The sequence below is a fragment of the Melopsittacus undulatus genome, chromosome 17, assembly GCF_012275295.1.
Source record: "Melopsittacus undulatus isolate bMelUnd1 chromosome 17, bMelUnd1.mat.Z, whole genome shotgun sequence".
Classification (NCBI taxonomy): domain Eukaryota; kingdom Metazoa; phylum Chordata; class Aves; order Psittaciformes; family Psittaculidae; genus Melopsittacus; species Melopsittacus undulatus.
Window position 1 is genome coordinate 5,042,196 of NC_047543.1, and position 21,628 is coordinate 5,063,823.

The 21,628-nt window shown below is 60.2% G+C and overlaps 1 protein-coding gene and 1 long non-coding RNA gene across 2 annotated transcripts; one reads left to right on the forward strand and one right to left on the reverse strand.

Moving 5' to 3' along the window:
• Positions 1 to 531: 531 nt before the first annotated feature.
• Positions 532 to 15,614, reverse strand: HDAC5 (histone deacetylase 5). The gene is made up of 25 exons (XM_034070318.1): positions 15,593 to 15,614; positions 15,033 to 15,134; positions 14,598 to 14,824; positions 14,025 to 14,097; positions 13,780 to 13,894; positions 13,314 to 13,441; positions 12,968 to 13,099; positions 12,432 to 12,538; positions 11,391 to 11,535; positions 9,171 to 9,343; positions 8,755 to 8,917; positions 8,511 to 8,612; positions 7,779 to 7,912; positions 7,545 to 7,665; positions 6,991 to 7,040; positions 6,817 to 6,924; positions 4,850 to 4,905; positions 3,765 to 3,852; positions 3,337 to 3,456; positions 3,006 to 3,103; positions 2,542 to 2,660; positions 2,150 to 2,283; positions 1,512 to 1,596; positions 881 to 989; positions 532 to 675 (listed from the first exon to the last, which is right to left on the reverse strand). Exons 1-25 carry the CDS (start codon positions 15,612 to 15,614, stop codon positions 636 to 638), a joined length of 2,751 nt encoding a protein of 916 aa, XP_033926209.1. The 3' UTR covers positions 532 to 635.
• Positions 15,615 to 17,750: 2,136 nt separating this feature from the next.
• LOC117437080 (uncharacterized) lies at positions 17,751 to 21,597 on the forward strand. Its single transcript, XR_004550357.1, has 3 exons — positions 17,751 to 17,777; positions 17,941 to 17,991; positions 21,466 to 21,597. It is a non-coding gene; the product is annotated as an uncharacterized lncRNA (long non-coding RNA).
• Positions 21,598 to 21,628: the final 31 nt, after the last annotated feature.

Genomic DNA, 21,628 nt, shown 5'->3' on the forward strand with positions numbered 1-21,628 from the left:
GGGGGAACCTCCTGCACTGTTATTGGCTGTGTGAGTCCTCCAGCAAACATTGGGGTAGTTAAACCCCCCATGAGGACCAAGGCAGGTGGTTGTGAGGCTGTTTCCAGGTGCCTGTAGGAAACCTCATCAGCTCCTTCGTCCTGGTCCATAACAGACCCCACAGATGTACCACCCGCACCAGCCTGTCCCTCCGTACCCACAGACATCCCCTTGCTCCTCGTCTGCCCCCGGACACAGTCAATGCACTGTGGTTGCTCTCACATAAAGGTGACTCCATCACCTCTCTTTGCTGCCCTATACACCCTACAAAGGACACAGCCACCCATGAGCACAGTCATGAGAGCTGTCCCACCATGGCTCTAACTGACACCAGATCACAACAGATCCAATGGGACACAACAGATCCAATGGGACACAACAGGACCCAATGGGACACAACAGGATCCAATGGGACACAACAGGACCCAATGGGACACAATAGGATCCAATGGGACACAATTGGGGAGAGAATTTTTTTGCCTTTTCCAGCCATTTTTAATAGAAAACCAAAATAATTCCTCTTTTGTCCCATTTCCACCCCATTCCCGGTGGTTTTCCAGGGGTCACAGCAGGGTCACAGCGGGGTCACAGCGGGGTCACAGCGGGGGCTCGGCCTCCATTGGCTCCTCCAGCGGCCTGGGGGGGGATGGGATCCAGCACCGGGATCACACACGTGACCATGCACACGTGACCCCGCACACATGTGACCATGCACACACGTGACCATGAACACACACAACCATGCACACATGTGTCCATGCACACACATGACGATGCACACACGTGACCCTGCACACACCTGACCCCGCACACACGTGACCCCACACACACGTGACCGTACCTGTCTGTGCCGTCGCCCCCCAGCTCTGCCCCCACACTCAGCTGTGCCATGGCCGACAGAGCCTCAGCCTCCGGGTCCCCCCCGCGCCTCAGGGACCCCCAGTGCCGACCTGCAACACACTGTGCTATGGGGCAGCCCCACAGACCCCGCTATGGGGCAGCCCCACGGACACCGCTATGGGGCAGCCCCACGGACCCCTCTATGGGGCAGCCCCACGGACCCCGCTATGGGGCAGCCCCACAGACCCCGCTATGGGGCAGCCCCACAGACCCCGCTATGGGGCAGCCCCATAGAACCCGCTACGGGGCAGCCCCACAGACCCCGCTATGGGGCAGCCCCACAGACCCCGCTATGGGGCACCCCACAGACCCCTCTATGGGGCACCCCACAGACCCCGCTATGGGGCAGCCCCACAGACCCCGCTATGGGGCACCCCACAGACCCCGCTATGGGGCAGGCCCACAGACCCCGCTATGGGGCAGCCCCACAGAGCCGCTATGGGGCAGCTCCACACACCCTGCTATGGGGCAGCCCCACGGACCCCGCTATGGGGCAGCCCCACACACCCCGCTATGGGGCAGCCCCACACACCCCGCTATGGGGCAGCCCCACAGACCCCCCCATGGCTCACTCTGGATCTGGATCACTCTGTGCAGTGCAGCTGCCGCGTTCCCATTGGGTTTCTGCTGCAGCAGCTTCGGGTCCAGAGGCTCCAGCTGAGGGGGGGGCACCACGTGAGGACCCCCCCGAACCCCCAGACCCACAAATGGGGGGGCCCGAGAGGGGGGTCCCATTGGGGAGTCTGTGGGTCCCATGGGGGGGGGGGGGAGCCGGGGGGGTCCCATGGATGTGGGGGTGTTCCCGGGGGGGGTCCAATAGATGTGGGGGTGTCCGAGGGGGGCTCCCATGGGGGAGTGTGTGGGTACCGTGGGGGGGGGTCCGGGGGGGCTCCCATGTATATGGTGGTGTTGGGGGGGGGGTCCGGTGGGTATGGGGGTGTCTGGGGGAGGGGGTCCCATGGATATGGGGGAGTCCGGGGGGGGGTGTCCGGGGGGGTCCCATGGATGTGGGGGTGTGGGGGGTCGGGGGGGGTTCCCGGGGGGTGTGTGTGGGGGGTCCCCATAGATGTGGGGGTGTCTGAGGGGGGGGTCCCATGGATATGGGGGTGCAAGGGGGGGGGGTCACATGGGTTTGGGGGTGTCCGGGGGGGGTCAGGGGGGTCCATGGGGGGGGGTCCTTGGGGGGGTCCTTGGGGGGGTCCCCCCTCACCTCCATGCCCAGCAGGGCACTGACACAGGCTTCGGAGGCGTCACAGATGGAGCTGAGCTCGTGTCCCCCCTCGAGCGCCAGCACCACCCGTCCCCCTGCCAGCGTCATCAGCTGCTGGGTCAGGTGACCGAAGCCTGGGGGGGGCACGGGGGGGGTGTGGGGGGGGGTGACCACGAGGCCCCCCCATAATCCCCCCATAACCCCCACCCCAACCCCCCATTAACCCCTTCCATACCCCCCCATAGCCCCCCCCATAACCCCCCTCCATAACTTCCCCCCATACCCCCCCATAACTTCTCTCTATACCCCCCCATACCCCCCCCGTACCCCCCCATAACCCTCCCCCATAACACCCCCCATACCCCCTCCCCCCCCGTGCCCCCCCCGCTCACAGTTGGCGCTCACGTGGTACCCCCCCAGTGGGGTCACGTGACCCTCGACAGCATCGAACCCAGCAGAGACCAGAACCAGTTCAGGGCAGAACTCGGTGGCCACGGGAATGACAACAGACCTGGGGGGGGGGGGGGGGGACACCCCCAGGGATAGAGACACCCCCAGGGATAGAGACAACCCCTTAGGGTACAGGGACACCCCCGGACACCCCCACATCCATGGGACCGCCCCCCAGTGATGCAGAGACCCCCCCCAATGGGCACAGTGACCCCCCCATGGGCACAGGGACCCCCCCATGGGCACAGGGACCCCCCCCCATGGGCACAGTGACCCCCCCAAGGGCACAGGGACCCCCCCCATGGGCACAGTGACCCCCCCAAAGGCACAAGGACCCCCCCAATGGGCACAGTGACCCCCCAATGGGCACAGTGACCCCCCCCATGGCACAGTGACCCCCCCTCACCGGAAGGCCGTCAGATACTCCACATCCCCAATGGGGGGGTCCACCCCCCCGGTCCAGGCGATGTTGATGTTGAAGCCGACCCCCAGTCCACTGCCCACCTATGGACAGTGAGGGTCAGACCTGACACTGCTGCAGGGCAAGGTGACCCCCCCATCCATGGGTGACCCCCCCCATCCATAGTGACCCCCCCATCCATGGTGACCCCCCATCCATGGTGACCACCCCATCCATGGTGACCCCCCTCATCCATGGTGACCCCCCCATCCATGGTGACCCCCCCCACCCACGCCCCCCCCCCATGCCCCCCCCCCCATGACCCCCCCCCCATTACCTCCTCGGGTGCTCCACTGCCAGGGAAGAAGTTGCCATCATCGTATCTGTGCAGTGAGATGTAGAGAACATGGGGGTCACTGTAGAAGGCCTGTTGAGTGCCATTGCCGTGATGGATGTCCTGGGGGGGCACAGGGTCAGGACCCCCCCACACCGGTGGTACCGTCCCCATGGGGGGGGCAGAGGGTCAGGACCCCCCCACATCAGTGGTACCATCCCCATGGGGGGGGGCACAGGGTCAGGACCCCCCCACAGTTGGTACCATCCCCATGGGGGGGGCAGAGGGTCAGGACCCCCCCACAGTTGGTACCATCCCCATGGGGGGGGCAGAGGGTCAGGACCCCCCCCCACAGTTGGTACCATCCCCATGGGGGGGGCACAGGGTCAGGACCCCCCCACAGTTGGTACCATCCCCATGATGGGTCATACCCAGTCCACGATCAGGATCCTGCTCAGGCTCAGTCGCTGCTGAAGGAGCTTTGCTGAGATGGCCACAGAGTTGAAGAAGCAGAAACCCCTGAGGGGGGGGGAGGGGGGGGGTCAGTGATGGGGGGTCAGTGATGGGGGGGGTCAGTGATGGGGGGGTCAGTGATGGGGGGTCAGTGATGGGGGGGGTCAGTGATGGGGGGAGTCAGTGATGGGGGGGCAGTGATGGGGGGTCAGTGATGGGGGGTCAGTCATGGGGGGGTCAGTCATGGGGGGTCAGGGATGGGGGGTCAGTGATGGGGGGAGTCAGTGATGGGGGGTCAGTGATGGGGGGTCAGTCATGGGGGGGTCAGTCATGGGGGGTCAGGGATGGGGGGTCAGTGATGGGGGGGTCAGTGATGGGGGGTCAGTGATGGGGGGTCAGTCATGGGGGGGTCAGTCATGGGGGGTCAGGGATGGGGGGTCAGTGATGGGGGGAGTCAGTGATGGGGGGGCAGTGATGGGGGGTCAGTGATGGGGGGGGGTCAGTGATGGGGGGGTCAGTGATGGGGGGATCAGTGATGGGGGGTCAGTGATGGGGGGGCAGTCATGGGGGGGTCAGTCATGGGGGGTCAGGGATGGGGGGTCAGTGATGGGGGGAGTCAGTGATGGGGGGGCAGTGATGGGGGGTCAGTGATGGGGGGGGTCAGTGATGGGGGGGTCAGTGATGGGGGGGGTCAGTGATGGGGGGTCAGTGATGGGGGGGGTCAGTGATGGGGGGTCAGTGATGGGGGGGCAGTGATGGGGGGGGTCAGTGATGGGGGGGCAGTGATGGGGGGGTCAGTGATGGGGGGGGTCAGTGATGGGGGGTCAGTGATGGGGGGGTCAGTGATGGGGGGTCAGTGATGGGGGGTCAGTGATGGGGGGGCAGTGATGGGGGATCAGTGATGGGGGGGTCAGTGATGGGGGGGTCAGTGATGGGGGGGGCAGTGATGGGGGGTCAGTGATGGGGGGGGCAGTGATGGGGGGTCAGTGATGGGGGGGGTTAGTGATGGGGGGGGGTCTCCGATGGCTCCATCCCCCACCCCCCCACGTGTCCCTGCACTCACATGGCCGCGGACTCCTCAGCATGATGCCCTGGTGGGCGGATGACGGCGAAGCCGTTCTGGGGGTCACATGACACAGGTGTCAGGTGGGGGACACGTGACACACACACTGCACACACACTGCACACACACACTGCACACACACACTGCACACACACACTGCACACACACTGCACACACACTGCACACACACACTGCACACTCACTGCACACACACACTGCACACACACACTGCACACTCACTGCACACACACACTGCACACACACACTGCACACACACTGCACACACACTGCACACACACACTGCACACTCAGTGCACACACACACTGCACACACACACTGCACACACACACTGCACACACTGCACACACACACTGCACACTCACTGCACACACACACTGCACACACACACTGCACACACACTGCACACACACTGCACACACACACTGCACACACACACTGCACACACACTGCACACACTGCACTCACTGCACACACACACTGCACACACACACTGCACACACACACTGCACACACACACTGCACACACACTGCACACACACACTGCACACACACACTGCACACTCACTGCACACATACTGCACACACACACTGCACACACTGCACACACACACTGCACACACACTGCACACACACACTGCACACACTGCACACACACACTGCACACACACACTGCACACACACTGCACACACACACTGCACACACTGCACACACACACTGCACACACACTGCACACACACACTGCACACACACACTGTACACACACACACTGCACACACACTGCACACACACACTGCACACACACACTGCACACACACACACTGCACACACACACTGCACACACTGCACACACACACTGCACACACACACTGCACACACACACTGCACACACACACTGCACACACACTGCACACACACTGCACACACACACTGCACACACACACTGCACACACACACTGCACACACACTGCACACACACACTGCACACACACACTGCACACACACACTGCACACACACTGCACACACACACTGCACACACACACTGCACACACACTGCACACACACTGCACACACTGCACACACACTGCACACACACTGCACACACACTGCACACATACTGCACACACACACTGCACACACTGCACACACACTGCACACACACACTGTACACACACACACTGCACACACACTGCACACACACACTGCACACACACACTGCACACACACACACTGCACACACACACTGTACACACACTGCACACACACACTGCACACACACACTGCACACACACACACTGCACACACACACTGTACACACACTGCACACACACACTGTACACACACACACTGCACACACACTGCACACACACACTGCACACACACACTGCACACACACACACTGCACACACACACTGCACACACACTGCACACACACACTGTACACACACACTGCACACACACTGCACACACACTGCACACACACTGCACACACACACTGCACACACACTGCACACACTGCACACACACTGCACACACTGCACACACACTGCACACATACTGCACACACACACTGCACACACTGCACACACACACTGCACACACACACTGCACACACACTGCACACACACACTGCACACACTGCACACACACTGCACACACACTGCACACACACTGCACACACACACTGCACACTCACTGCACACATACTGCACACACACACTGCACACACTGCACACACACACTGCACACACACACTGCACACACACTGCACACACACACTGCACACACTGCACACACACACTGCACACACACACTGCACACACACACTGCACACACACACTGTACACACACACACTGCACACACACTGCACACACACACTGCACACACACACTGCACACACACACACTGCACACACACACTGCACTCACTGCAGTGCTGTCCTCACCCGGATCTCCCCGGCCGCCACCTTGAACACCAGCTCCAGCAGGCAGCCCACGGCCGTTCGCACTGCACTGGGTGAGTGCAGCTCATTCCACACTGTGTCACTGTCCACCTGTGGGGCACTGAGCTCACACTGGGGCACGGACACCCCCAAACCCCCCCTGCCCCATGGACTCACCCCAATGCCACCGCACGGCAGCACCGCGTACGTCTTGTGGGCGATGGGACCTGCGGGACGAGCAATGGGGGCAATGATGGGGCAATGGGGCAATGGTGGCATTGGGGACAATGGGGGCGATGGGGGCAATGGGGGCAATGGGGGTGATGGGGGTGATGGGGGTGATGGGGGCGATGGGGCAATGGGGGCGATGGGGGCAATGGGGGCAATGGGGGTGATGGGGATGATGGGGGTGATGGGCGTGATGGGGGCGATGGGGGCGATCGGGGCAATGGGGGCGATGGGGGTGATGGGGGTGATGGGGGCGATGGGGGCGATGGGGCAATGGGGGTGATGATGGTGGCAATGGGGGCAATGGGGGCAATGGGGGCAATGGTGGCAATGGGGGCAATGGGAGCAATGGGGGTGATGGGGGCAATGGGGGCGATGGGGGTGATGGGGGCGATGGGGGTGATGGGGGCGATGGGGGCGATGGGGGTGATGGGGGTGATGGGGGTAATGGGGGCGATGGGGCCCCCCCGATCCCCCCCCCATCGGGGGACCCCCACTCGTACCCATCAGCCTCTTGCCATCGAGCCTGTGTCGGCTGAGGGCACTGGTGCCATAGAGCAGAGTGTGGTGCTCCGAGTGCACCGACTGGATCTCCTCCAGTGTCGCCTTCCGGCCCCGGATGCGCTGGGAGGGATGCAGGGAATGGGGTGACCCCATAGACACACAATGGGGTGACCCCATAGACACAATGGGGTGACCCCATAGACACAATGGGGTGGATAAGGGGGTGTCCTCACCTCACACCTCCCCAGCAGCCCTGTCTCCTGCAGCCGGGACCAGATGCTCTGGATGCGCCCGGAGTGCTCGGGGTGGATGCTGCTGTTCCCACATGTGCACTGGTGCTTCAGCATGAAGGTGTCATACACCAGACCTGGGGACGGGAGCCAATGGGATACAGGGATCCAATGGGATATGGGGAACCAATGGGAACCAGGGCACCCCAGGGAATGAGCATCCCCATAGAACACATGGATTGGATGGGACATAGGGAACCAATGGGACATGAGGATCCAATGGGAACTCGGGCACCCCAAGGGATGAGCATCCCATAGAACACAGGGATCCAATGGGATACAGGAACCCCATAGGACACAGGGATCCAATGGGACATGGGGAGCCAATGGGAATCAGGGCACCCCAAAGAATGAGCATCCCCATAGAACACATGGATTGGATGGGACATAGGGAACCAATGGGACATGAGGATCCAATGGGAACTCGGGCACCTCAAGGGATGAGCATCCCATAGAACACAGGGATCCAATGGGATATGGGGAACCCCGGGCACCAGAACAGATGGAGAACCCCATAGAACACAGGGATCCTATGGGACACAGGAACCCATGCATGGGGATCCAATGGGACAGGGGGTCCCCATGCACCCCAAGGGATGGGAGCCCCAGGGCACAGAGGGCTCCAATGGGACGGGGACCCCATCAATGGGCACCCCAAGGGCCCCCCCCCCGTACCGGTGCTGGAGCGGAGCCGGGGGCCCCCATCGGGCGGGGGGGGGCCTGGGAACAGCGGAGCCTCGGGAACAGCCTGGGGGGGGGGGAGACCAGTGAGAGACCAATGGGGATCCCATCATAACCCCCCCATGGGCACTGGGATCCCATCATAACCCCCCATCAGCACTGGGACCCCTCCCCCCCATTACCCCTCCCCCCCCCCCACCTGCTGGACGGGCCCCCCCCCCCTCGGTCTCATCCCCACTGCCCCCCCCCATGTCCTGTGGGTCCCGGTGGGGGGAGGGGCTCCGGTCCCGGGGGGGGGAGGGGCTCCGGTCCCGCGGGGGGGGTGACCGCTGTTCCGTCAGCTCCTCCTCGGTCTCCTCGCGGTGGGTGGGGGGGGGACGAGAGAGCTCCGTGGGCAGCAGCTGGGGGGGGTACACACAGTGACCCATAGAAACCCATAGTGCCCCATAGCGACCCATAGAAACCCATAGCGCTCCATAGCACCCATAGTGCCCCATAGCACACATAGTGCTCCATAGCAACCCATAGCGCTCCATAGCACCCATAGTGCCCCATAAAACCCATAGTGCCCCATAGAAACCCATAGCACCCCACAGCACCCCACAGTGCCCCATAACCACCCCACACTGCCCCATAACCACCCCCCCGCCCCACCTTGCCGCGCTGCTGTGGGTCAGGCCGCGGGTGCTGGAGGCTGCTGTGGGGCAGGGCAGAGCTCTGGGGCAGGGGGGAGGACTGAGTGCGGCTCAGGGGTCGGTGCTGAGGCTGCGGCAGAGCCGAACCCGAACCCTCCGGGGGGGTCACTGTGGGGCGGGTGTGGAGAGGGACTGCGGGGGGGGGGTGTGATGAGCCATAGTGATCAATAACATCCCATAATGATCCATAGCACCCCATAGTGATCTATAACATCCCATAATGATCCATAGCACCCCATAGTGATCCATCACAGCCATAACACCCCATAACATCCCATAATGATCCATAACACCCCATAACACCTCGTAACACCCCATAACACCCCATAGTGCTCCATCACACCCCATAGCCATCCATAACACCCATAACACCCCGTAACAATCCATAACATCCCATAATGATCCACAGCACCCCATAACATCCCATAGTGATCCGTAACACCCCATAACGATCCATAGCACCCCATAACACCCCGTAACACCCCATAATGCCCATAACACCCCATAACGATCCATCACACCATATAACACCCCATAATGATCCATAACACCAGATTGCACTACATACACACCGTAACGATCCATCACACCCCATAACATCCCATAACGATCCATTATGATCCATAACACCCCATAGCGCCCCATAATGATCCATAGCACTCCATAACGCCACATAGCGCTCCATAACACCCCATAGCTCTCTACAATGCCCCATAGTGCCCCACAAGCGGTGCCCCCATTGCCGCTCACCCGCCAGGAGCCCCCCCTGCATCCGCGTGGGCCCCATAACCAGCACCCTCTGCAGCAGTGACCCCTGACCCACACCAGGGTCACCGTCCACTGCCCCCCCCAGTGAGGGGGGGGGTCAGCAGCGGCGCGGGGGGGGCGCGATCGGGATCCACCTGTGGGTCAAAGGTCAGTGCCCCCCCCCATGAACCCCATGGATCCATCCAACCCTATGGATCCATCCAACCCCATGGACCCATCCAACCCCATGGACCCATCCAACCCCATGGTCCCATCCAACCCCATGGACCCATCCAACCCCATGGACCACATGGACCCATCCAACCCCATGGACCCATTCAACACCATGGACCCCATGGACCCATCCAACCCCATGGACCCATCCAACCCCATGGACACATCCAACCCCATGGACACATCCAACCCCATGGACCCATCCAACCCCATGGTCCCCATCTAACCCCATGGACCCATCCAACCCCATGGACCCATCCAACCCCATGGACCCATCCAACCCCATGGTCCCCATCTAACCCCATGGACCCATCCAACCCCATGGACCCATCCAACCCCATGGACACATCCAACCCCATGGACCCATCCAACCCCATGGACCCATCCAACCCCATGGATCCATCCAACCCCATGGATCCATCCAACCCCATGGTGCCATCCAACCCTATGGATCCATCCAACCCCATGGATCCATCCAACCCCATGGTGCCATCCAACCCTATGGATCCATCCAACCCCATGGATCCATCCAACCCCATGGACCCATCCAACCCCATGGTCCCATCCAACCCCATGGATCCATCCAACCCCATGGACCCATCCAACCCCATGGACACATCCAACCCCATGGACCCATCCAACACCATGGACCTCATCCAACCCCATGGTCCCATCCAACCCCATGGTCCCATCCAACGCCATGGACCCATCCAACCCCATGGACCCCATGGACCCATCCAACCCCATGGACACATCCAACCCCATGGACCCATCCAACCCCATGGACCCATCCAACCCCATGGACACATCCAACCCCACGGACCCATCCAACCCTATGGACCCATCCCACCCCATGGACCCATCCAACCCCATGGTCCCCATCCAACCCCATGGTCCCCATCCAACCCCATGGACCCATCCAACCCCATGGTCCCATCCAACCCCATGGACCCATCCAACCCCATGGTCCCATCCAACCCCATGGACACATCCAACCCCATGGACCCATCCAACCCCATGGTCCCATCCAACCCCATGGATCCATCCAACCCCATGGTCCCCATCCAACCCCATGGACCCCATCCAACCCCATGGTCCCCATCCAACCCCATGGACCCCATGGACCCATCCAACCCCATGGACCCATCCAACCCCATGGACCCATCCAACCCCATGGTCCCCATCCAACCCCATGGACCCCATCCCCCCCCATAGGTCCCCATAGGGCCCCCGCTGGTGCTCACGGGCAGGGGGGGGCTGTGTCCCGGCAGCCCCAGGGAGATGTTGGGCAGTGATGGGGACGTGTAGAGGCTGAACTGGGGCAGCTGGTGCGGCAGGAGCTGCTGTGGGACACACACAGACAGCAGGGACATGGATGTGACATGGACACAGCAGGGACACGTCATGGACATGTCACTGACATGCCATTGACACACCATGGACATGCCATTGACACACCATGGACATGCCATTGACACACCATAGACATGCCATTGACACACCATGGACATGCCATTGACACACCATGGACATGTCATTGACACACCATGGACATGTCATTGACACACCATGGACATGTCATTGACACACCATGGACATGCCATTGACACACCATGGACATGTCATTGACACACCATAGACATGCCATTGACACACCATGGACATGCCATTGACACACCATGGACATGACATTTACACGTCACTGACATGCCATCAACATTCTATGGACAAACCATGGATATGCCATTGCCATGCCATCAACATGCTATGGACACACCATTGCCATGCCATCAACATGCTATGGACACACCATTGACATGCCATCAACATGGTACTGACATATGGATATACCACTGACACACCACTCATGTGACCCACATGTGCACACCCTCACATGACACAGATGTGTACATGTCGCTCACATGATACACACGTGTGCACGCTGCTCATGTAACATACATATGCACATTCTCATTCACATGACTTACACGCTCACTCACGCCGCACACATGTACACCTCAGTCACATGATGCACACACGTACGTGTGGATCACGTGACGCACACATGTACACCTCAGTCACATGACGCACACGTACGTGTGGATCACGTGACGCACCCAGGTACAGCTCACTCACATGACAGACACGTACGTGTGGATCACGTGACGCACACATATACACCTCAGTCACATGACGCACACATGTACGTGTGGATCACGTGACACACACGTGACCATACCTGTGCAGGGATGTTGGGCACGGATCCCGTGAGCCCATTGCCAGCACTGGGGGAGCTGCAGGGGGAGCTGGGGCCGGAGCCGGGAGCACTGCTGCTGATGGAGCTCACTGAGGGGACACGGGATACACACGTTACATGTGATACATGTGTGATACATACGTGCTACATGTGTGATACACACATAATACATGTGTGTTACATATGTGTTAGTTACATGTGTGATACACACACGTTACATGCGTTACCCCCCTTGGCTCCTATTGCTCCCATCACCCCCACTGATCCCATGGATTCCATGGTTCCCATCCCCCCATGGCTCCCAGCCCTCCCATTGAGTCTCACCAGTGCTCCCAGTGAGTCTCCCCAGTGCTCCCAGTGAGTCTCCCCAGTGCTCCCATTGAGTCTCACCAGTGCTCCCATTGAGTCTCACCAGTGCTCCCAGTGAGTCTCACCAGTGCTCCCAGTGCTCCCAGTGCTGCTCACCAGTGCTCCCAGTGCTCCCAGTGCTGCTCACCAGTGCTCCCATTGCTGCTCACCAGTGCTCCCCAGTGCTCTCCTCCTGCAGGACCCGCTCATGGCTCCTTCCCTCCTCCTCATCATGGGGCTGCTCCGACGCTCAGACACCTTCTGCTTGAGCCGCGAGCGAAGCTTCAGGTTGGGCTCTGAGGCTGTGGGGACATCAGTGGGGGGGTCATGGATCCCATAGACCTGTATCCTGTATCCCACATACCTGTATCCCGTATCCTGTATCCCTGTATCCTGTATCCCATATCCCTGTATCCTGTATCCTGTATCCCTGTATCCCTGTATCCTGTATCCCATATCCCTGTATCCTGTATCCCATATCCCTGCCCCCCCCCCTGCCCCTCCCCCATCACTCACCCGTCTTCCGCAGGGGAAAGTCATCCCGGGACTCGCACGTCCCCATCGGGGGGGGGCACAGGGAGGGAGGGGTCCCGGGAATGCTGCTCTGGGGGGGGGAGCTCCGCTCCAGGGACGGGTGATGGGGCCTGGGGATGTGGGGCACAGAGCTGTGGGTCCTGACCCACTGCACCCATGTGGGGCACAGACTGTGGGTCCTGACCCACTGCACCCATGTGGGGCACAGAGCTGTGGGTCCTGACCCATGTGGGGCACAGAGCTGTGGGTCCGGACCCATGTGGGGCACAGAGCTGTGGGTCCGGACCCACTGCACCCATGTGGGGCACAGACTGTGGGTCCAGACCCATGTGGGGCACAGAGCTGTGGGTCCAGACCCACTGCACCCATGTGGGGCACAGAGCTGTGGGTCTGGACCCATGGGGAGCGCGGGGTCCCCCCAAGGGGGGCTCAGGGGGGGGGCACTCACCAAGAAGAGGGGATGTGGGGCAGGGAATGGTTGTGGGGCACTGGGACAGGATCTTTGGCTTTGCTGAGCAGGAACTCCTGAAGCTTCAGCTTCACCTCTGTGCTGGTGATGGCGCCTGGGGGGGACACGGAGCCACTGCCCCACTGTGCCCCCCACTGCCCCCCATCCGGCCCCACTGCCCCACACCCCCCCCGCATTCTCCCCCCATAGGGCCCAATGGGACCCATGGGCTGCCCCCCACTCACTGTCCCGGCCGCGCTCCTTGCGCTGCTGCTCCAGCTCCTGCTGCCGACGCGCGGCCACAGCCTCCTGCTGCTGCTGCTGCCCCATGGATGGAGATCAGCACTGGGGCTGCCCCATAGCGACCCCCATCCCACCCCATGGCTCCATCACCCCCATCCCACCCCATGGCACCAGCACCCCCAAGCTGCAGCCAATGGCTCCAGCTCTGCACTCCGGGCCCCACATCTCCATCACCCTCCAAAGCTCCCCTCATAGGTGATGTCCCCATACCCCGATCACCCCCAATCTCCATCACCCCCAATCACCATCACCATGGCCAAGTGATGCTCTCCAGCTCCATCATTCCAATGGCTCCATCACCCCCAATCCCACCAGCACCCGAACAGTCAATAGCCCCAATTCTCCATCACCTCCTCCATCTCCCCCAATGGCTCCATCACCCCAGACACGACACCCCACACCTCCATCACCCCAGATACGACATCCCAATGGCTCCATCACCCCCACACCTCCATCACCCCAGACAGTCCCTGCCCCACATCCCCATCCCCCCAATGGCTCCATCACCCCCCCACCTGTCTGTGTCTCTGCAGCTCAGCCTCATGCTCCCTCCTCAGCCTCTCCTGCTGCTTCTGGAACTCCTTGAACAGGAACTGCTGCTGGAGCCTCTGCTGCTGCCGCAGCAACAACAGCTCCTGCTGCAGCTGCAGCGACAGCGACGACAGCTCCGGCACCACCGGAGCCTCCACACCTGCCAGGGCACCGCAGGCTGAGGGCACTGACACCACCGGAGCCTCTGCGCCTGACACAGCACCGGGGAGTGAGGGATCCAACCAGTACCCACAGACCAACCAGTACCCACAGACCAACCAACACCCATAGACCAACCAGTACCCACAGACCAACCAGTACCCACAGACCAACCAGCACCCAGAGACCAACCAGTACCCACAGACCAACCAACACCCACAGACCAACCAGTACCCACAGCCCCACACCCCCCCACTCACCTGTGCCAGGCAGGAGCTGTGTGTGGGGCAGGAGCTCAGTGTGGGGCAGGATCTGGTTGTGGGGCAGGAGCTCCATGGGGGGCTCGGGGCCGGACCCCCCCTCTGCAGAGAAACAGCCCCATGGGCCCCATAGACATTGGGGGGGGATCGGGATGTGTCCCATGGGATGGGGAGCACCCTGACCCCCATCCCATCCCATCCCCCATACTGGTGTTCAGCTGCCATCGGCATTCCCGTCGGGATAATGCCAGGGGTGGCTTCGAGAGGGAGCTGGGGCAGCAGCCAGTGCACGTAGTGGGATGGGGATGGATGGGGATGCACTGGGATGCACTGGGACGCACTGGGCTGCACTGGGATGGACTGGGATGCACTGGGATGCACTGGGATGGACGGGACTGCACTGGGATGGACGGGACTGCACTGGGATGCATTGGGACGCACTGGGCTGCTCGGGGCTGCACTGGGATGCACTGGGACGCACTGGGCTGCACTGGGATGGACGGGGCTGCACTGGGATGGACGGGGCTGCACTGCGCCCCCCCCCCCCCCCCGTCTCTCACCTGCATCCCTCGGGGGCTCCATGGGGCGGGGGGGGCCGCGCTCCGCCGGTGCCGTCAGCGCTGTGGGGCACGGGGGGGGGGTCACGTACCGCGCATGGGGACACCGGACCCGGACCCACGGGGGGGGGAACCCGATGGGTGCCGGCGCTGCAGGGACCCCCCGGCACCCCCAACAGCAAACCCCCCAACCGCAAGGACCCCCCATAGCCCCATAGCGCTGCCCCATAGCGCTGTCCCCCATAGCCCCATAGCGCTGTCCCCCATAGCGCTGTCCCCCCATGCCTCCCCATAGCCCCATAGCGGTGCCCCCCATAGCGGTCCCACACAGCCCCACAGCTCTGCCCCATAGCTCTGCCCCATAGCGCTGCCCCATAGCGCTGCCCCATAGCTCTGCCCCATAGCGCTGCCCCCCATAGCTCTGCCCCATAGCACAGCCCCATAGCGCTGCCCCCCCCGCCCCATCCCCCCCTCGGTACCTCTCCGCCGCCCGCCCCTCGCCGCCGCCGCCCCTCCCCCCTCCCCGCGCGCGGCCCCGCCCGCCCCACAACAACACTGGTGACGTCACCGCGGTCACGTGACGGGGCCCGCGCGCTAAAAATAGAACCGCGCGCAAAGAGCCCCTCCCCCCCCCGGCGGGAAAACACAGCCCCGGGCGCGCCGCGGCACGTGACCGAGTGTGCGACGGCACGTGACCGACTGTGAGTGTGATTGACACGTGTGAGTGTGTGTGTGTGATTGACACGTGTGTGTGAGTGTGTGTGTGACTGACACGTGTGTGTGTGACTGACACGTGTGTGTGTGAGTGTGTGTGTGACTGACACGTGTGTGTGTGACTGACACGTGTGTGTGTGACTGACACGTGTGTGTGTGATTGACACGTGTGAGTGTGTGTGTGTGATTGACACGTGTGTGTGTGAGTGTGTGTGTGATTGACACGTGTGTGTGTGAGTGTGTGTGTGACTGACACGTGTGTGTGTGAGCGTGTGCTGTGTGCAATGACACACGTGTGAATGCATGCACTAAGTGCTGTGTTCAGTGACATGTGTGCGAGTGTGCGCACTAAGTGTGTGCACTGACACACGTGTGTGTGTGACTGACACGTGTGTGTGTGACTGACACGTGTGTGTGTGTGTGTGTGTGACTGACACGTGTGTGTGTGAGCGTGTGCTGTGTGCAATGACACATGTGTGAATGCATGCACTAAGTGCTGTGTTCAGTGACGTGTGCGAGTGTGCGCACTGTGTGCAGACACACGTGTGTGTGTGTGTGTGAGTGTGTGTGTGTGAGTGACATGTGTGTGTGTGTGATTGACACGTGTGAGTGTGTGTGTGTCTGTGTGTGACTGACACGTGTGTGTGTGTGAGTGTGTGTGTGACTGACACGTGTCTGTGTGTGTGCAATGAGACACGTGTGTGTGTGTGTCTGTGTGTGTGCACTGACATACATGTGAGTGTGCACTAAGTGCTGCTGTGCAGTTGTGCACACGTGAGAGCACATGGGACTGTGCCCGGTGTGCTCCTGTGCATTAACACAAGTGGGGGTGTGCACCATGTGCGTGTGCACGTGTGCTGGACCGGTGTGCAGCTGCACACACGTGTGCACTCACTGTCACACACATTCACTCATACAGTCACACACGCTCACAGTCACATATACACAATGACAGTCATGCACGCAGTCAGTCACAGTCACACTCACGCTCACACACACACAGAGTCACACACTCACATTCAGTCACTCACACACTCACACTCACACACACACACAGTCACACACTCACATTCAGTCACTCACAGTCACACACTCACACTCATTCACACACACACTCACTCACACTCACACACTCACACTCACACTCACACTCATTCACACACACAGTCACACACTCACATTCAGTCACTCACAGTCACACACTCACACTCACACTCACATTGCATCACACACTCACAGTCACAGTCACTCACATTCAGTCACTCACAGTCACTCACATTCACACTCACACTCACACTCACACACACTCATTCACTCCCTCCCTCCCATCCCCTCCATCCCCTTCCGCGGTCTCTGTCCCTTTAAGAGCCGCCCCCTCTCCTCCCACCCGCCAGGGGTCGCTGCTGCTCAATGAGGCCCCTCCCTCCTCCCGGGTCCCGGCTCCGTCACTTCCGCTTCCGCCGCCGCTGCCATGGTAACGGGAGCGGGGCCGGGGGGGGTCGGGGTGTCCGGGGGGGCACCGGAGCCGCGGGGGGGGGGAGGGGGCTCCGGGGGGGGCTCCGGGGGAGGGGGGAGGGGGAGCGGAGGGGGCGGAGCCTCATGTCCCGGTGCTCCCCTCCCCCCTCCCCCCTCCCCAGGCCCGCGGGTTCTGGAGTGTACTCGGGACTGAGGGAGACACCGAGGATGAGGTGAGGGGGGAGGGGAGGGGGGGAGGGGGTGTGTGGGGCACAGGATATGGGGTGTGGGACATGGGATGTGGGGTGTGGGATATGGGATATGGGGTGTGGGACATGGGATATGGGGTGTGGGATATGGGATATGGGGTGTGGGACATGGGATATGGGATATGGGGTGTGGGACATGGGATGTGGGGTGTGGGATATGGGATATGGGATGTGGGATGTGGGATGTGGGGTGTGGGGTGTGGGATGTGGGGTGTGGGATATGGGATATGGGATGTGGGGTGTGGGGTGTGGGATGTGGGGTGTGGGATATGGGATGTGGGATATGGGATGTGGGATATGGGATGTGGGATGTGGGATATGGGATGTGGGGTGTGGGATATGGGGTGTGGGATATGGGATGTGGGGTGTGGGATGTGGGATGTGGGGTGTGGGATATGGGATGTGGGTTGTGGGATATGGGGTGTGGGATATGGGATGTGGGTTGTGGGATATGGGGTGTGGGATATGGGATGTGGGGTGTGGGATATGGGATATGGGATGTGGGATATGGGATGTGGGATATGGGGTGTGGGATATGGGATGTGGGTTGTGGGATATGGGGTGTGGGATATGGGATGTGGGGTGTGGGATATGGGATATGGGATGTGGGGTGTGGGATGTGGGATGTGGGGTGTGGGATATGGGGTGTGGGATATGGGATGTGGGTTGTGGGATATGGGATGTGGGGTGTGGGATATGGGGTGTGGGACATGGGATGTGGGGTGTGGGATATGGGATGTGGGATATGGGATGTGGGTTGTGGGATATGGGATGTGGGGTGTGGGATATGGGATGTGGGGTGTGGGATGTGGGATGGGGAGATAGGGCATTAGATACAGGCTGTGGGGCATGGGACGTTGGGTATGGGATGTGGAACATGGGTTGTAGGATGTGGGTTATGAAATGTTGGATGTGGGATGTGGGACGTGGGATGTGGAGCATGGGACATTGGATATGGGATTTGGGATGGGGTTATAGGGCATTAGATATGGAATGTGGAATATGGGATGTGGAATGTGGAACATGGGATGTAGGATGTGGGACATGGACTGTGGGGCATGGGATTTGGGATAGGGTTATAGGGCATTAGATATGGGATATGGAATGTGGGATGTGGGATGTGGAACATGGGATGTAGGATGTGGGTTATGGGATGTTGGATATGGGTTGTGGGACATGAGACGCGCCATATAGGATGTGGGACGTATGACATGGGATGTAGAGTATGAGTCATGGGACTTTGGACATGGGATGTGGGACACGGGATGTGCGACATGGGATGTAGGATGTGGGACACAGGATGCAGGATGCGAGCCATGGGATGCAGTACATAGGATGCAGTACATGGGATGCAGGACATGGGATGCGGTACATAGGATGCGGTACATGGGATGCAGGACATGGGATGCAGTACATGGGATGCAGTACATGGGATGCAGTACATGGGATGCAGTACATGGGATGCGGTACATGGGATGTGGTACATGGGATGTGGTACATGGGATGTGGGATGCAGTACATGGGATGCAGTACATGGAATGCAGTACATAGGATGCAGTACATGGGATGCAGTACATGGGATGTGGTACATGGGATGTGGTACATGGGATGTGGGATGCAGTACATGGGATGCGGTACATGGGATGCAGTACATGGGATGCAGTACATGGGATGCAGTACATGGGATGCAGTACATAGGATGCAGTACATGGGATGCAGGACATGGGATGCAGTACATGGGATGCGGTACATAGGATGCAGTACATGGGATGGAGGTTATGGGATGCAGTACATAGGATGCAGTACATGGGATGCAGGACATGGGATGCAGTACATGGGATGCAGTACATGGGATGCAGGACATGGGATGCAGTACATGGGATGCGGTACATGGGATGCGGTACATGGGATGCAGTACATGGGATGCGGTACATGGGATGCGGTACATGGGATGCAGTACATGGGATGCAGTACATGGGATGCGGTACATGGGATGCAGTACATAGGATGCAGTACATGGGATGCGGTACATGGGATGCAGTACATAGGATGCAGTACATGGGATGCAGGACATGGGATGCGGTACATAGGATGCAGTACATGGGATGCGGTACATGGGATGCAGTACATAGGATGCAGTACATGGGATGCAGGACATGGGATGCGGTACATAGGATGCAGTACATGGGATGCGGTACATGGGATGCAGTACATAGGATGCAGTACATGGGATGCGGTACATGGGATGCAGTACATAGGATGCAGTACATGGGATGCAGGACATGGGATGCAGTACATGGGATGCGGTACATAGGATGCAGTACATGGGATGGAGGTTATGGGATGCAGTACATAGGATGCAGTACATGGGATGCAGGACATGGGATGCAGTACATGGGATGCAGTACATGGGATGCAGGACATGGGATGCAGTACATGGGATGCGGTACATGGGATGCGGTACATGGGATGCGGTACATGGGATGCAGTACATGGGATGTGGGATGCAGTACATGGGATGCAGTACATGGGATGCAGTACATGGGATGCAGTACATGGGATGCGGTACATGGGATGCGGTACATGGGATGCAGTACATGGGATGTGGGATGCAGTACATGGGATGCGGTACATGGGATGCAGTACATGGGATGCGGTACATGGGATGCAGTACATGGGAAGCAGTACATGGGATGTGGGATGCAGTACATGGGATGCGGTACATGGGATGCAGTACATGGGATGCAGTACATGGGATGTGGTACATGGGATGTGGTACATGGGATGTGGGATGCAGTACATGGGATGCGGTACATGGGATGCAGTACATGGGATGCAGTACATGGGATGTGGGATGCAGTACATGGGATGCAGTACATGGGATGCAGTACATGGGATGTGGGATGCAGTACATGGGATGCGGTACATGGGATGCAGTACATGGGATGCAGTACATGGGATGTGGTACATGGGATGTGGTACATGGGATGTGGGATGCAGTACATGGGATGCGGTACATGGGATGCAGTACATGGGATGCAGTACATGGGATGCAGTACATGGGATGTGGTACATGGGATGTGGTACATGGGATGCAGTACATGGGATGTGGTACATGGGATGTAGGATGCAGGACATGGGATGCAGTACATGGGATGCGGTACATGGGATGCGGTACATGGGATGCAGTACATAGGATGCAGTACATGGGATGCAGTACATGGGATGCAGTACATAGGATGCAGTACATGGGATGCAGTACATGGGATGCAGTACATGGGATGCGGTACATGGGATGCAGTACATGGGATGCGGTACATGGGATGCAGTACATGGGATGCAGTACATGGGATGTGGTACATAGGATGTAGGATGCAGGACATGGACCATGTTCTGGTGCTCATCCCGTCTCCGGTTCCTCTCCCTCTGCTCCCATAGGATTTCCTCTCGGCACTGGCTGAGGCCGAGCTCCAGTTCATGGCTCCCCCCCCCGCGCCCCCCATCCCAATGGGACAGCCCCGGACCCCGTCCCTGCGGCCGCTCCCATCACCCCCAGCGCAGGGGGGAGCTCAGGACCCCCCCATGGGGCTGTGCCCCCCCC

Excerpts from the sequence above, each read along its gene's own strand:
- HDAC5 (XM_034070318.1), bottom strand. The coding sequence starts at position 15,614 with ATGGAGCCCCCGAGGGATGCAG. Across the intron at positions 9,344-11,390 it reads GACCTATGGGGGGGGATGGG|TCCCTCTCCACACCCGCCCC; the intron begins GTCCATGGGGTT and ends CCCCCCCCGCAG. Across the intron at positions 6,925-6,990 it reads TGCCGTGCGGTGGCATTGGG|GTGGACAGTGACACAGTGTG; the intron begins GTGAGTCCATGG and ends AGTGCCCCACAG.